The sequence below is a fragment of the Stegodyphus dumicola genome, chromosome 4 (genome assembly GCF_044657685.1).
Source record: "Stegodyphus dumicola isolate Sdum_Otavi_A_Nest chromosome 4, ASM4465768v1".
Lineage (NCBI taxonomy): Eukaryota > Metazoa > Arthropoda > Arachnida > Araneae > Eresidae > Stegodyphus > Stegodyphus dumicola.
In genome coordinates this window covers 13,093,727-13,112,316 of record NC_140771.1, presented here as the reverse complement: position 1 = coordinate 13,112,316, position 18,590 = coordinate 13,093,727, and the positions used below count along the sequence as shown (strand labels likewise).

The window sequence follows — 18,590 nt, the reverse complement described above, 5'->3', positions numbered from 1 at the left end:
TACTCATTTATAGGTTATCTAATTAAATACGTTCATTGATTACGTTTAGGGATTTCATTTTGAAATATTATTTATCTCTATGAATTAAATTTTGTTAGAAAACAGTCTAATAAATTTCAGTTTGAAAACTGTTCAAAAATTAAAAAGAAAAGAGCGAAAGAAAGAAACTTGGCAAGTTAAAGAATAAATTGTAACTGAATTCATATTTTCTGTTGATTGTTTTAGAATCCAATATCATAAAATCGTGTTTTAAATCTTGATTGTTAAATTGCTTTCATGAAGTGATAAGATAAATATAATGCTATATTTGTTTGAAAAAAATGACATAATAAATATTACATTATTTTTATTTGACACTTTAAAAGCGTATTTTTGGTTTCTCTTAGCTGCGTCTGAAACCTTTCTATTTTTAATTATTTCTTCGAAAAAAATTACATTCAGTTTTTATGGTACTGTAAATCAGTAATACTGCTTTTGTATTTCCCGGCCTTAATATGTTTCTTTCATCTCACCACAACGTGATAAAATCGTGTTTTAAATCTTGATTGTTAAATTGCTTTCATGAAGTGATAAGATAAATATAATGCTATATTTGTTTGAAAAAAATGACATAATAAATATTACATTATTTTTATTTGACACTTTAAAAGCGTATTTTTGGTTTCTCTTAGCTGCGTCTGAAACCTTTCTATTTTTAATTATTTCTTCGAAAAAAATTACATTCAGTTTTTATGGTACTGTAAATCAGTAATACTGCTTTTGTATTTCCCGGCCTTAATATGTTTCTTTCATCTCACCACAACTTACTCATTAAAAAAAAACTCCTTCCAACCTAAGTACTGAAAGTTAGGATGTTAAGTGCGTATAAATTCAGTTATCACCTGAATGTCTCAAAATTACCCTTTTTACTTCTCTCTACGAAAAAAAGGAAGTACTGTAATCACGAAAAATTCCGGATATCACATTTTAACGAAAATATCCGTTTTGACTGTATCTAATACAATTTAACGATGTTTTTCTGTTACATCTGTGCGTAAGAACAGAATAAAAGACTTTTTCCCCACACGATTTACAAACCTGATTTAAAATGGATTTAGAAGAGATTTTTTTTCGTGACGTCTGTACGTATATATCTCGCATAACTCAAAAACAAGTAGCCTGAGAACGTTCAAATTTTGTATATAGGACTACTGTAACATGTAGTTGTGCACCTTCCCTTTTTGGTTGCACTCAGCCACACCAAAATTATGTATATATATATATATATATATATATATATTTAAACAAATTAAAATTTAATTTTTAACAAACACGTATAAAATTAAAAAAAAAATTTAAATCCTAAAAAAAAAAAAAAAAAAAAAAAAAACTAAAATAATTTTTTAAAAGATATATATATACCCACTCTGTTACTCGGCTCAGTGAGCTCAGTTTTTTTTATTCTCATATGTTGGTAAATTGTGCATTTTTTGCTTTAAAAATAATTGAATTATGTTGTTCTTATCGGTTAAAGATTTTTTCCCTTTAGTTAATGTGCATGCAATAGATGTAGAATTATCAACAATTTAAAAGTTGTTTTAAGTGCAGCTAAGCATTTTTTTTAACTCATAGCAGCTATATTTGTTACATTTGAAGTTTAGCAGATTAGTGAACTGAGTCAGTTTCTGCACCTTCAACGTCTTTTTGCGGAGTGGGACCAAAAGGAAGCTTTTAATTTTGTGTACCGAACAATCTGCCTTTTTGTCCGCTGCCCGAATTGCGTAGAAACTAATTTTAATTGTAAAAAAAAAAAAAAAAAAAAAAAAAAAAAACCTGACTGTATTTGGTATTTTACGTTTTTGTATATATTAATTTTTAATGAAGATATTTTGAGGATTTATGTATTTTTGCCCTGCAACGAAGTGAGAACTGAATTAATTGAAAGAGAAATCTACCTCTAATGAAATTCGAGGAAGTAAGTTTAAATGAAATGCAGCAAAAAATGCGTATAATTTAGTATTCCGTACAAGGAAGTCATGTGGTGTCCGCTTCAGATTTTTTTAATATAAGTACCCATAACTTCGATTTTTTTTTTTTTTTTTTTTTTTGTCTTCCAAATTTCCATTATTGTCCTTTGAAAAATCGAAAACTATAAAACCGTAAATCGTGGTTAACTGTAAAACACTGTTCTTTTCTTTTTACTACATCGTTTCTAAAGTGTGAGAAAACGTATGTGGTTTGGTAACGGCAATGTTTTCTCCTTTAAGAATTAATATATATTTTTGGAAAATATATGAAATACAACGTCAATTCTAGTAAGGAATTTTCGTTGGTATTATTATTTCCTGATCTTGTACAAATTTCGAGTGGTAGGATTACATTCTTCTTGTCGCTGATTTATAAAACAAAGGCTGTTAGCCCGCCAGTTTTTCAGTAACGTCTCAATAACTTTGTAGGCTTTCTTACACATTTTGTCTAAGATGAACGTCGAGAAACCTAATGAACTATGTAGCGACTTCTCGCTAAGTTCAAACAACTAAAGACGTAGACTCGAGAAGGATTAAAATACCCTTTATTTCACTCAAATAAGAATAACAGTGGGCTCCTTCTCGGGCTTACAGCAAGCCTCTACTCGGGTTTTAACTCAGAATACGAAGTAAGAAACTAAACGAGACGTAGCCGAAGCTAAATACCATTGTCTAACGTAGTTGTCCCTTAAATTAAAATAGCCGGCGAATATCAGTAGGCCCGTAACATACGGTCGAGTGTAAAAGCTTCAAGAGTTCCTTAGTCCGAAGGCAAACGTGCTACCAAGAATTCCTAACACACTCTCTCTCTCTCTTGAAGTAAGGGCGAACCTTCCTTAAGCAGTTCTAACTCATTTGCATTCAAAGCGATTTTAAACACTCATTCTGGTAGGGAGGTTAAGTTGAAACAAGAACTGATCGGAAAGACTTAGAAATTAAATTAACTGTTATAAAATTAAAATATACCTTACAACTTGGTATAAGTTTAACCGTCTCATAGAAATATGCTTCAATGTTTCATAATATGACTGTTTTAGTATATCGGAACAATTTAATTCTTTGAGACTGCAGGTGCTCGATGAAAATTCGATATAGACTGTTAATTCTAAACATTCCATATCATATATCGTTATTTTTAATGTGTATTTAACGATATTATACAAAATATGGCAGTTACAAGTAGCTTTTATTAAATTAGTGTTAATTTTTTTTTCATTTCGTAAACCGAAGATTTACATCCAAAACTCACCAGTGCGTTATTAATTCCGAATGCGGTAATATTTTCAATTGCTGATTTTATAACATTAAAAATTTCTTAAAAAGTTTCGCTCCACATTTGTTTAAAATCTATTAAAGCATGCACACTCGTCGTTAATCACATTAAAATAACGAACTGCGATCGGCAATGATTTTTGACTACCTGTATTAGAAGCATCTGTGGCAACATTAAATGGTAAATGCTTCGCAGCGGATACAAGTAATTCAAGAGAATAGGAAACTAATATGTTTTGCACAGCAGATTCACTTTTTTGTGCGTCCAACGTCATATATTTTTGCAAATCATCTAGTTAGGAAATATGGAATTGCTGACTTTTACACTGTCGAGTCACAAAACAAGCTTTTTTTTTTTTTTTTTTTTTTTTTTTTTCCCCAAGCAAGAGACGTGAAAAATGTGCAATGCCCTCGCCGGGACTTGAGCCCTGGATCTATCGAATGCGCTTCGAGTATGCTTCCAAATACACCACGAAGGCATGCAGAAAGAAGAGGAAAAATACCTTATACCACTTATACCACCAAGATAAACTTTTGTCTATTCTGCGACTGTTGCCTGATCATGAAGTTTTGAATTCTTCGATTGAAAAAATTTCTTTATACTGAAGCTATGGAGCAAGTTAAAATACTCGTTGCTTATGAGAATTTGCTTTCACCTGAGATTTGATAACTTTCACACCATTCCGCTTCACATTTATGTAATGCTGCAAACAGAACATCTAGCCATTTCATTACATTCTCTAAAAGGTTTTAACCATTTTTTAAAAATTCGTTTTCCGCCAACCAGTCTTCATTAAATTTCCATGTTTGCTTCCTCTTTTTTTAGGTTTTTATCTTGTTGATTTGTCATATTTTGCCCTCTAAAACAGCAAAAAAATATTCAGTTAATTAATTTTTAAATTAATACACTTGTAATTAATTAATTTTAATTTTAATAAAATAATTAGTTTGCGTATGCTTTATCAAAAAATAAATAATTAAAAACTATAATTACCTCAGTTAAACAAAAGGTTTAAACACAGCAAGACAAAAATTATGAATTTTACCACTTTAATTGTTTATTTAATTTGTATATTTATTGTATATAAAATAATATGCGTACATATACAAGAACTTGTTTACTTACCGTTAATAATTGAATTAGAAATCATAACTTATAAACTGAAACTATCACATTCGCTTTCCAGTATTTTCAGATTAGAATTCAGAATTACATTTTCTGTGACTCCTTGCTGTAATTTCAATAAAATAGCACTGAATGCATACTTTTCGAATTTTTCCACTATCTCTACAAAAGCGTTCGGAGATGGCGAATATCTTTGTTCAAAACCTTCTAAAATCCAAACGGTCATCAGAAGTTTGAACATTTTTCAGTTATTGAAACATTTTCATACGCATAAAGTTTACAGACGCGTTTCTTGAAATGCTAACAATCAAAATTTAGAATAAAGAGACGGTTAAAGTCATAAGTAGACAGCTCAGAGAAGAAAACGATAACGATAACTGGCCTTGAGGTATATCTGAAGTTACATTCATCATCCGTTAAAATAAAACACTCGAAAATATTTTTAGCACAGAAGGGCTATTAATTTCGTTTTGGCATTTTGTGGCGTTTCACTTTTCAAATTATTGCCACCCGAATATTATCGCCTTATATTATATTTAAAGAAATTAAATAATGAAGAATCTGCATAGATGTATGTATATTTCTCGCATTGTGATAAAACGACGGTACCTAGAGCCATCAAATTTTGAATAACGTACATTTACACCCGAATATGGACATCTGGAAGCAACAATTTGGAATTTAATTTATTATCAATTTCATATTTTGTAAAGCATTTAAGAGTTTCTGATTAAGAGACTCAACGATTTCAAAGCCAGCAATGGCAACAATATACGGGGAGAAAAAAACATTTTTATCTCCAGCGCGCGGAGCTGTGCATGGGAAATTCTAAAGATATGCTCTTTTAAAATTATTTTGTGATTAATTTGCGGTTGAATTGAATTTTATGGTTTAATTGCGAAGAACATGATATTTAATATTAAATAAAGGTCTCTAAAAGTTAAAAAAAGCCCATTGCGCGCAATATAAAATTTGAAAACTTACCATATCATATATCATTATTTTTAATACATATTTTTTTAATTAAATAGTTAAATTCCTTTGTCTAAAAACCGAATAAATATATATATGTGTATGTGTATAAGATAAAAAATGCGTAACTAAGCTTTATAATTTAATTTAGTACTAGCTTCTTAATTCCTCATTTTTAATTTGGGTATTTCCTCTCGGTATTCTCAAAGTAAATTACCTCACTTCGCCATTTCTAGATTTCTTCTATGCCACAGAGCTTGCGTAAAGCTGATGATGTAACTTATTCGAAACTTGAACTCAAAATTTTGAGAACTGAAACTTTTCTAACCTAAACCAAAACCTTTATCTTGGTAAGCTTCCATATTGAATAAATGCGCACTTAAGCTTCTTTGTGTGTACTGCTTGGACGCAATTTCTTTGCTCTCGCAAAGGTATAAAAAGTGTAAAGGTTCTGGAAATAGGCAGTGAACAATTGCACTTGGCACGATTAGAGTGCCAAGTGAATTGCGATCACAAATATCAGTTTAAATAAAAATGCAATTTAATCCGCCTTGAATGCTTCGTTTCCTAGTCATTAAGGATGTAATTTTCTACGCAATCAGAATTCTTCCTCTTCAGTATGTCATCTACGTTCTACGCCTACAGGTACGTTTCAGGGTTCCTACATCAACATGGCTAAATTTGTTTTCAATACATATTATGTATGTAATAATAAAATTCCATAGTCAAAATTACACTTAAATTTCTAATTGTATGTTCTTTTTCATTTTTAATGGCGATTGTCTCTTACTTGAAAGTACGTGGAATTAAATCCACAGCCCCGTAGTCAAGTTGTTTTCCCCTACTTTTCTACACGTACAGTTATAGAATGTTCTGGAAATATTTAAAGCGAACTGGATTGGCTGACGCCATTTTCTTGGAAGCTCCGCCTTTCCAGAGGCTATAAAAGGACTCGTAAAGGAATATTGGGGGCTTTTTCTTAAATGTCACGATGCTGTAAACTTCATACAAAAAGTTATTAGTAATTCTTTTTATTTACCCCGAATATCTGATTATGTAACTGCTATTTCTCCTGAATAATAATAAATGAATCCTGTTTTTTTAAACTTATCGTCTGATAATTTAAGCTACGACTACATTTATGATTCTTCACCAATCTTTTATTCTGGACAAAAGCTGGTACATCACATATATATATAAATTTTGAAATTAATGTGAGCTAAATTGTGAAACACTTTCATCCTGCATTTAATTTTTACATCTTTACTGTAAAAATATTTTAGTTTGTATACTGTAACGACAAAAAAGCACACGAATTATTACGTGTTGATTTCTCGAACAAAATGTGCTTTGAACAACATGTAACATATTCGTTCTAACGCCGAAATGAAGAATAGCGTAAATTTTTATTTTTGTACGATTTTTATTTATTAATTTTTCTTATATATCTTTGTTAAAATGCAGTGCACTGCATTTTAACAAACTATTATGCATTTTAACTATTTTAATAAGAATAAAAGAAGCTCGAATTATTAGTCCAAAGGGGCTTTGTCCATAATTTTTATCTCACATATATATATGTATACGTAGGACCAAAATAAACTTCCTTATTATTAGTTTTGCTAAAATTTGAAAAACATTTTAGTTGTGGTGCATTTATTTAGAAAACAAATAAGCAAATTAATTGAATTTTTTCCTCAATCAATCGCGTTTGAGGAAAAAGAAGCTAATATGGAATTAGCTAAAACTAAAATATATAAGCAAGTAGTGAAAGTATCAAAATCTAATTTCTAAGTGCAGAATCAAAAGAAAAAGAGATTATAATATATTATATATATTATGTGTAACATATATAATTATTTAACATTTAAGTGCTTGCAAAGCGTTTAAATTTTTCTGCCAGATTAAAACTGTAACTAACTAATAAGAAGATAATTATTGACGAATTAGTACATTTCGTCCAACAAATACTTTTTCTCTTATCTATTAACATTGCAGAGACATTAGTTTTTTTTTTTTTTTTTTTTTTTTGAAGCAAGCAAGATGAAAAATTAGCAACGCCTTCGCAGGGAATCGAACCGCGGACCTCTCAATTACGCGCTGAGTGTTCAGACCACTACACCACGAAGGCTCGCTAAGAACGTGGGAGAAATACCTTATAACATGCATTAAAGAAATTTCCATTATCCTTTATTTCATTAATTGAAAATTCGCATTATCCGTGTTTTGGGGAAAATTTAATATTTCCTTTAAATTCAAGCGGAAATTTAACATTTCCTTTGATTTCATAAGTTCCTTTTCTATTTAGAAGGTATTGCTCTTATCAAAAAAACTAGCTATTCATATCTATATAAAATTAAAAACCTAACTGTTCATACCTATATAAAATTCTTGGTTCTTCTTCGAGCTATGAACTTATTCAGAGGCATAATAACGAAGTCCTAATGCTTTCATGAAAGATCTTTAATAATCATCTTTAAATATAATTCGTGAAATAAACACAACACTGCAATGCTTCTGACAAGACAATCGAACCTGCTGTTCCAGAATTTCAAGTATACTTTTCATATATACAACAGCATTATACTCGTAGTTAGTGATAGAAAAATATCCACATGACTTCCTTGTACAGCCTATTAAATTATACACATTTTTGCTACACTTTATTTAAACTTATTTCCTCGTGTTTGATTGGAGATATATTTCTCATTCAATGAATCCAATTCTCACTTCGCGGCGAGACAAATATGCATAAAAACTCAAAACAACTTCATTACAAACTGTAAAATGCAGAAAAACCTAAAACACCAAATACAGTTAAAAAAAACTTACAATTAAAATTATAAAGTTATATAAATCAAAATTCTAAATTTAATTTGCAATAGTTCTTTAATTCTGTTTTTTAATTTAATTGTTTTTCCTTTCTGTCCTAGATATGTAACTGCTTATAAGCATTAAACTGCATCATTTCAAAATTAATTCGTGTTGTATGATTTTTGCATAACACTCCCGTCACAAGATGCTTGCATAACCTCTTCCACCAATAATGACTTCAAATTTAGGTGCTGAAACCTATTATTAACCAATGGGGACAAATATCAACCGAAACTAAATCATTCTGCCCCAGATTTTCATCTTATACACGTCGTATTCCTCCTCTTACTTACTCTTTACGAACATGTTGCTGACAAATGAACATAAACTGACTTCTCGTTCATCAAGTGCGTCATCATTATGATGTAGAAAAGGCATCAATAAGTGGTAGTTGATTGTAAGAGCGTAAATCAGCGTTGATGAACAGAGATAACAGGAGTCGTCGATACCGAGTGAAAATATTTTGTTTTCTGAAAACCACATTCTTAACTTGAATTACACTTCTTAATGGGTGCAATCAGCTTCTGATCCCATTAATGCCTTTTTTACATCGTTATGCATCCAAAATTAACGTCACAAACGTCTAGTAATATGAAGACTCGAGCTAGCTTTCCAACGAGGTAGCAGAAAATCTTTTAGAGAATCTCATTTTACATTTTGGCACTTTTCTTATATAGTTCTAGATGTTTCAAATTACTGATGGATATTTTTCTCTAGTATAGTAATGCTTAAATTAGCATATCACCTACGCTTAATACTGTTCTGTAGTCTGATTTATGTATATCTGGGGAAATTTAATTTATTTTTTCTCTTTCCAGTAGGTCACTGAGAACATCCATGGCTCCATCTCATATTTTTCAAGATCCTTGCTTTTGGCAACATTTTCAGCGTCAAGTTAAATCAAAGGCTTGGAAATGCAATTTTTCGCCTGAGATTTTAATTGAAAATATAGATAAAGACTCAGCTCTTTACAAAGATGACACCATCCTGAAGAAAAGAAGGCAAGGACTCCAAAAATGGATTAAGAATGACACTCAGTGGATAAAAGTCATCCTTGGAACTTGCAAAGAAATAGCTAATGGAGAATTTGGTCACTATTCTCAAACATTAAAGAAATTTCATATTTTGGATGCTTTCAGGGATTTTGTAGATCACCTTAATTGGTTTTATATAGTCGCAGCAATAATGGCTGATAAAGGTCAAGAAGTACATCCAATTAGCCAGAACTCTTCCGAAGTACATGATATTGACAAATTAGACCCGATAATGCTGATTGGCTATTCAGAAAAATTCGAAGATGATGCAGCTACTTCTGTTTGGAATACATGTGTCTACAGGCATGTACATTTTAACCCACATCATCAGGCTCATAGTTTATGGCATGAAGAATCCCAGGAGAAAGAGACGCAAGTTTTAAGAACTGAAGCACTTCGCGAAATGGTTTGTGATAAAGTCTCCAGGAACGTTCAAAAGACTCTTATTGGCGAAATCAGTGATAAAATGTGGAAAGTAGATTTAACATTTTTCAACGGATTACCACAAGAATGGATAGATTTAGCAGTGAAAATGATGGATAATCTGTCATAAAAATGTTCTTTGACTGATGTGTTGTAAAATGTAATTAAGTGATTTCTTTTTAGATATGTCTGAAGTCTGAAGCCACTATCAGTGTTTTAAATACAGCAATACACATTTGTCTCAGGTCCGCAATATATAAAATATAACAAAATATGACATACATGTTGTATAATATATATAATATTATATATATATATTTAACAAAAATATGAAATCAGTTCAGAATAACTGCCAAAATACAAATAAAGTATATAATTGAATTATTATGTTTTTATTAATGTTTATACGAAAGTCTTCATTTATTTAATTAAAGATTTCGATTTTCTTTCATTATTTCCGTTTGCTCATATTAGAATATTTTTAATTTATAATCGCTTGTAACTTGTATTAAAGATATGATTTGACTTCGATATTCTTGTTAAATGCAACAATTTGTTTTGCTTGTGTATCAGAATGTCCTCATAAAAGAACTAGATGATGTAATAATGTCATTAAATTTACTCTAAAGTATTGAAGGAAATAAACTTAGATATTTTAAAATAAATGCTCTTGTGTATTTAAATAATCTGACTAATATTCTACGTGTCTGAACCGTTCGACTGCTACGCGGCGCAAAAGCGCTGCGTTCATTTGTCTCGAAAACCAAGCGCTGCGAGTTTCAGTGTGTCTTTATTGCTTTATAATACGAAAGGAATTATTAAAATTGATTGATATTTGTCTAAATGAGAGTATTTTATTTGACAACATCAAGTCAAAATATGTCCGCAGTTTTCGTGCGTTCTTGCAAGAATTGCTTAGCAGTCAAACGGTTAAAACATGTTTTCGTGCATTGTTTAACTATTGTCAATAAATGCAATAAATTTATTTTTATATTCTGGTTTTATAGATTTTAATTTATAATGAATGTAACTAACGCAGCGTAATGTTAATTATTGGGTTCTTGCAAGTAAAACAAACGAATTCAGGGATGCTTCACAAAGTGCACATAAGCAAGAAGTATCAAGCCTGTGATCAAAGTAAATCACCAATATGCTGCTGCCAGTGTTTAGATAAACTATCTATATCGTTCATGAAAAATTTAACATCTGCAGGGGTCATTTATTTTCAAACACGTTTGGTAGATAAAACATTAGATGAGTCGTCATTAGTGAACCATTTCATCGGTTGTCTGACAGCTAGTGAAATATTGTAATAGAACTGAAGAGAATGGGGCAATAATTCCTTAACCCAAATGATGTACCTTCGGCATCTTTTCGGTGCAAGGTGTCCTATCAAGCAACGAAATATATCTTCCATTGACCAGTATAGGCTATTGAATGTTCAATTCTTGATGCGTTCTGAATATATCTGCCAAATATAAAACAATCTTTTGCCATAGTCTACCCATGGAAAACAAATGAATGATGGATGATGAAAGACCGCCAAGACCATTACCTCCTTTGAATGTATTATGGCAATTCGAATTAACGACTTTAGAAACCTTCCTGGAGCTTCCTTTATCTCCAAATTTCAAGAAAAATGTCAGCGACTGGCGCATAAATTTCAGTTTACCAACTATAATACGTAATAAGCAAGAAAACTGCTTTTTGATTTTAAAAAACCAGCATATTACAAGTTATGTTTGCCTTGTTTTGATGGCTGACTGACACGGCATCCACATATGAAGTTTTCTGACCTTCTCATTGCTAGACAGGAAGTTATAGTTAAATAATATACAACAGCTACCCCGATTCTCCCATAATCTTGATCTGGCTTCTTTGAGCAGATTCACAATCACGGATTCATTCTATGGATCTTTCGATCCAAATATTATGAAATAAAGTGGATTGTTTCTTTCGACAGCAGTTCTGCATAAAGGATTTATTAAAATTTATCTAATTTATGGAGAAAATTTGTCCTCAAATGACTTGTTTTCAAGAGTGACTCTTATTTTTGTGATTTCCACTACTATTTGTTCGCTGAAGGTAACAGCTGCTATTATTTACTTTATCCGTTGTTTGTCCATATCTCGATTTAGTCTGCATAAACTACAGTTCTCGCTTTCTATTCAGCGAACTGAATTCACTGTACGTTTCCCTGGGCATTTCATGTGAAACAATGTAATGCTAAATACGCATTACTACCTTTAGATATCTTACAACAAATTTTATGGAGTCATTATAATTATTTACAAATACTTTACTTAAATTCTTCCACTCGATGATTATCTAACATAATGCACTTTTATTTTTCCAATTTTTATTTGCATATAGTTTCATGAAAGAATTTGCTACTCGTTTTAAAGTCATTTATTACAGTATAACTATAATTTTTTTAAAGTTCGAATTGTAAGCACTTTTGTTTATTTAAAGCAGATATTAAAGAAGAAATATTTATAAATTTGATTAATTGTTAGTACGCAAAGAAGATTAGATAATATACCTAGTTCAATCGAGTATACTAGCCTTTACTAAAAATATATTTTTATGAAACTTTAGTGTGTAACCATAAAACGCAGAAGAAATATATACATTGCAAACAATAGAAAGATTTTAGATGCTTCCAAGCCATCCTCAGGATTTGATAATCCCAGATAATTTGAAATCCCACAGACAGAGGCCATCTATGTTTTAAAGTCATAACGCAAAATTGTAGATATTCGGATCACTTATTTGAAATGTTTTAAAAGATGTTGATAATAAAAGCATTTGTTTCTCAACCCTGACTGAACGGCTCACATGCTATTTTACTTTCAAGCCATTAAGTCCATTTTGTGGGAAGTTATCTACTGCTCAACCGACTATAGCCCAAAGGCAGGATCGGCAAGCAAGACGATCGGACATTTCTTTCGGTGTATTACAGTCAAAAGTCGTTAATTCGGACACCCATAATCCGGAATGATCTATAATTCGCACCTCAAAGCTAAAAACTTTCTGCGCATGCGCCGCGTTGGCACATGCGCACAGGCGTTTTACGCGTGTGCGTAAGACCTTGACTACTGCGCATATGCGTGTTCGCAAGTGCAGAATACGTTTTCGCCTGCGCGTTTAATGTATAACGGACGGTGTAAGCTAAAATTATCTAATTACCTATTTCAGTTAATGTTAATGATTGCGTTGTTCCTTAATCTTCGAATTGGATTCCGCTTATTATTTTTTGCAGACTGTAAGAGCAATTTTATAAAAGTAAACTTGAACTTTCGATTATGTCAAATAGAATTTCCGATGCTGGAACTTCCAAAGGATCTACAAAACGAAAGTATGTTTCGATGTCCAACAAACAAAAAGTGGAATTGCTGCAAAAAATGGATAAATACATGAAGAATGTGACAGAGAGGTTAGTGAAAACGAAAAAATTTCGATTGACAAGTTAGTCGGTATTCTCGGCACAGCAATTAACGGGACTTGAACAGCGGAACTTTGTAACTGAACAAGAAATTATGTCTGTTTATAGAATTAAAGAGACAGTATTATCACATAAAATGAAGCAACTTAAACAACTTACATTGAAAGAAATGTTTAATAAAGTAAACAAATAAATATTAAGGTTTTTTTTTTTTTTTTTTTTTTTTAAATTTTGATACCCTTTAGATCATAATTGTTCTTTATTTCATAAATTACGGTTTCATGTTTTTAATTTTAGAATTTCTGCATGCCATCTTACGAGATTTAAACTGATGATCTATAATCCGTAAAAATCTATAATCCCGAATCGCCGAAGTCCCGACGAGTCCGGATTAACGACTTTTGACTGTAGTAGAATTACAATGATAGTTAGCAGATGCAATTCCTCTTATTCCTCTTGCGTGAAATTGGAGCCTATAGACACTAGAATTTTACAAATCTCGAAAACAGAATTTTTCAGATATTTATAATGATGTTTTAACAGTTGTAGTTCCGGAAGACAAAATTTGAAGCTGTGTCTTTACATATGAATTTTGAACAGACTTGGAATGGTGATATTAGCTATTACAGCTATTGTAGAATTGGTGTTTACAGTCATTAATGTTTACTGTCTTTTCAGTTTTGAAAGGTGTAACAACTCTTTAGTTATCATTTATGTATTTAATTATCTGTATCTCTCTAATAATAATAATTGCCATAATCTCTCCATAATGGCCTGGAAGCAACTTGCACCATTTTTTGTTCATTTCTTGCAGATGGTGTTGCCAGATATAGCCTTGTCATCATCCAAACTATTTTACTGTACTTGTGTAAAAGGATTTCCATGGGGAAATTTTTGCATCTAAGAAGGCTCTTTTGTACACACTCTTTCTCTTTTTAAATATGACACTTCTTTTAACGCGTTTTTCTGGGTCTTGACATGACTGAAAACGCCTTCTTACTTTTAACAGTACTTGACATTTTTGACGATTGATTGCCAGAGAAGTGTTTCACCAGTTGCATTGAGGTATGGTTTTTAGCTCTTTTAAGTTTGTATGCTAGTTTACAGCCGTCTTTGATGGTATCTGTGCGTTTGTCAGTGGCACTATCAAAGTCCTACGGAGCTTCAGTGGAATCAATCTCTTCTTAGAGTTTTGTGACATTACTGAGGCGGTGTTTATGCAGGATGGAGAGACTACCATATTTTGTTGTGAATCTGATTTTAGTGATAATATCATAGATTTGGTATATTGAATAGGTAATGTAGTTTTGATCCCTCAAGGAGGTATTCTGTTCTACTATCCAATCCTAGATTCTGTTAGCTAGATCTTGAGAGGCTAGTGGGACAAAAGATCCCTCAGTTTACATTTGACATCACAAGTTACAGAAATTGCTTAAATCTGTTCTACGCATGCGCCAAAATTTTCTCAAAGCAATCTGTTGGACTAAAGCAATCTGTTGGATCATATTACCAAAACTTCATAGTGGTTATATATAATCACTGAAAAACTGCGAGCCGACCTTGATCAGGAAGGCGAGGAGGGAGTTTCTTCTAGCGAGAAGAGGAATACAAAGAATACATGCCAACTTTCAAACTATCAAGACTGTTCTGAAGAAATTCATTTAATTAGAAGTGGGAACACTTCCAGGTGATACCAACTAGGATCTTACAGGATGCTGATAAGAAGAGAGTGGTTATTCCATTCAACAACAATGCCATGCACTACTTCGAGACCATATGGAAGAAGAACACCATTTAGATAACTTCTAAACTATTTTACATAACTTCATGAAACTTGAACTTACAAAAAATTCAAAGGCCGATGAAAAAGTAAAGGTCAACATGACAGCTGGATCTTTAACCTTCCATGGAAGACTAAGACTAAATTGAACTAAAAATGGTGCTGTTGTTATTGAGACTTGCCTGTAATTGAGATTATTATTATAGTATTTATGTTGTTATTGAGACTTGTCTTACTTGTCTAAGGGTGTCTTGAAAGAAAGTGTCTTGCTTTATGTAGCGATTATTTTCCCATACATTATCTAATTATACATATGTTACCAACAAAGTATGAAATCCGGCATTCTATAAAATACCTAGGCATTCTATATAATGTCTAAAACTAGCGGCAATGTATGAAACGATTCATATTTCACACATTTCCTAGGCATTCTATAGAATGCCAAATGACAAACCCGCAAAGTATGAAATACATTTCCGATTCATTTCGAAGAACCGAAACTACTTATCAGAAGTTAATAAATGATGGGAAAAAGCCAAAATGACTACTAAAAAGGAACCACGGGACTACTGGCTGCTTAATATCTAGGATGTGATGTTTGTGGAAAACAAAAGTGCATTCATTTACTCTGTTAAAGAAAGTGTCGGTACTATACAGCATTACGTCAAGGACGTTGTGTTATTTTCGGTATTTCATGAAAACTCATATGAGTACTGGACACAGATGTGACAGAATGTTGAAAGAATGTTCAACAAAATACAAAAACATTACACGAAATGATATTGAACTGTACATCTGCCTTCGTGAACCCTTCGAGGAAAATAAACTGGTGTTAAAAAAGGACATTTGATGTGAATCTTACGATTGTTTCTGAATGTAATATCCGTCGTCAGGTACATCTTACCGATTCTCAGTCTAAGCCAGATAGCAAACTTATTATGTTGTATCAAGATCATCTCACTATTTTTTTTTTTTTTTTTTTACGTATTTTGAATAACAGTTTTTTAATGGCACTCTTTCATTAATTTTTCAAAATAACATTTAACAATATGTACATCTTTGTATCATTTGTATTTCTGAGGAATGAACGTCTTTTAAATAATAACCTTATCATAAACTTTTTTTTCGCACTTTGCCTAAGAGCATTTATCATTCTATAGAATGCTTAGGTATCATATACAATGCCTAGGGAAAGTGTGTAATAATTCTCATATTTCATGATTTGACTAAAATCGTCCGGCACTGTGTATACAATGCACAGGCATTCTACAGAATGCCGGCGTTTCATACTTTGCCAAAATTCTAAATGTGGTCGATACCGTAAATATTTTGTCCACAGCCAATCTTGGGAGCTCCTCACATAATGTTCCTGAAATTCGTGGCGTAGTTACCTGATACATCAACAATATTAAAAAAAAAGCAAATTTATGAAATGCTCTTATGAATGCATTAAGCAAGACAAATTCCAAAAATAAAACTAGAAATTAATAATAATAATGAGTTAAAAATTAATTAATTATTTAACTATATAAGTTTGAAAATAAACAGCCGCTTGCAAAGCACAATAAAATACCAGACCGCAGAAATAATTGTGTAATGTATGACATAATTCCACGATGAATTCAAGTAATTCTTGACATACTGCTTGCTCACAGAATTCTGGGAAATAACCTTCAATCAATGCAAATTATGCCGGAGCTGCCTAAACAACTTTTTATTTCTCAGCTGAGGCTTCAAAAAAGGAGACTTATCTATAAACAATAGCATACATATTGAAGTTACAATTCAGAAGTCAAACAACAAAAATAAGCGTTATATTTTCAAAATTACGTTTTGAAAATATAACGCTGATTTTTGTTGTTGAATTCTGAATTGTTATTTGTTCGGCGTGTTATTGTGTCTTAATATTCAAATTAATTTGAAAATTACAAAAATTCTACAGTATCTCACAAAAGTGATGGGACACTTGTGCTTTACAAAAGGAAACTGTAATAAAATAAATTAGAAAAGCATGTAAAAATTTTTTGTGGGTATGTTTCATACTTAAATTTAGTAACAATTATTACATAACATACATTTTCTCAAAATATTAAAATATTAATTTAATAAAAATACAATTGTTTAGAACGGAACAAAAAATGGCTCACATAAGTGATGGGACACCATTAGATACTACTACGTACTACAATAAAAATATTTTTTGGAGTTTTTATTTTTACTCAAAAGCAATTGGCAATAATTTATAAAATCGTCTGCAGTATTTCTCTCCAGTTTGTTTTGGAATTTTTATGTTTTTTAGCTCTGTGCAGCCATGAATGCTAAACGAAAAGAAACTTTGCCTGAAATTCGAAAATTAGTTATTAATTTGCAAATTGAACTTGGAAAATCTATTATAGAAACTGCTGAAACAGTTAACTTGAGTCATTCAACAGTTTTCAATATCATTAAACGATATAAAAATAATCATATGATTCAGGATAAAAGAAGACTTGGCCGACCATCAAAGCTATCCAATGGAATAAAGTGAATTATCGTTCGAAATATTAAAAAAATCCAAGAACTGAGTGCTCCTAAAGTTGCTGCTGATTTACAAGCATTACATGGAGTAATTGTTAATCCTGAGACTATCAGAAGAGTAATTCGATCTGCTGTATATTACAGTAGAGCAGCCAGGAAAAAATTCTTCGTAAGTGAAAAGAATAGAAAACTCAGACTGGCTTTCGCAAAATCCAACATAAATAAGAATTCTGATTACTGGAATTAAGTTATATTTGCTGATGAGAGTAAATTTAATATATTTGGTTCTGACGGTAGAATCTTGGTGTGGAGAAAACCCAGGGAAGAATTTCGCAAACAGAACTTGGTGCCAACAGTAAAACATGGTGGAGGAGGAGTTATGGTATGGGGGTGTACGTCGTCCGCTGGAGGTGTAATCTTGTTTTTATTGACAGTATAATGGATCAGTACAAGTATATTGACATTTTAAATCAAAATTTGAAATCTTCAGCACGAAAATTGAACCTTCATAACAATTTTAAATTCTACCAGGACAATGACGCCAAGCACACTGCTTTGAACGTTAGACTCTGGCTGTTGTATAACTATCCTGAAATAATAAAAACACCACCACAGTCTCCAGACTTAAATCCCATAGAGAATATTTGGTAAGAATTGGAATGAAGAATTCGCAAACACACCATTTCTTCGAAACAACAATTAAAATCGGTGCTTCAAGAAGAATGGGGTAAAATCACTCCAGAAATCACAAAAAATTAGTCGAATCCATCCTAAGAAGATTGAATCATGTTTTAAAAGTAAAAGGAAATCCAACAAAATATTAAAACCTTTTAAAAAGTAACATTTTTGGATAAATATTTGATGGAAAAGTAAGTGTCCCATCACTTATGTGAGCCATTTTTTGCTCCGTTCTAAACAATTGTATTTTTATTAAATTAATATTTAAATATTTTGAGAAAATTTATGTTATGTAATAATTGTTACTGAATTTAAGTATGAAACACACTCACAAAAATTTTTAAATGTTTTTTTAATTTGTTTTACTACAGTTTCCTTTTGTAAAGCACAAGTGTCCCATCACTTTTTTGAGACACTGTATGTAGGTTTTGATGTAGACATTAGATGGCACTACTTATGAGCC

The 18,590-nt window shown here is 31.4% G+C and overlaps 1 protein-coding gene across 5 annotated transcripts in view; it reads left to right on the top strand.

The window, feature by feature from the left end:
• Positions 1-10,707, top strand: part of LOC118186133 (uncharacterized) — a 49,469-nt gene extending 38,762 nt beyond the window's left edge. For 3 of the 5 annotated variants that reach the window (XM_085814572.1, XM_085814571.1, XM_035356161.2), the window contains exon 2: positions 9,069-10,707. In XM_085814572.1, coding sequence (XP_085670698.1) covers positions 9,088-9,837 — 750 coding nt within the window. In that variant the 5' untranslated portion in view covers positions 9,069-9,087 and the 3' untranslated portion in view covers positions 9,838-10,707. The remainder of the gene's footprint in view (positions 1-9,068) is intronic. The other 2 variants (XM_085814573.1, XM_035356162.2) reach the window with 1 other exon arrangement.
• Positions 10,708-18,590: the final 7,883 nt, after the last annotated feature.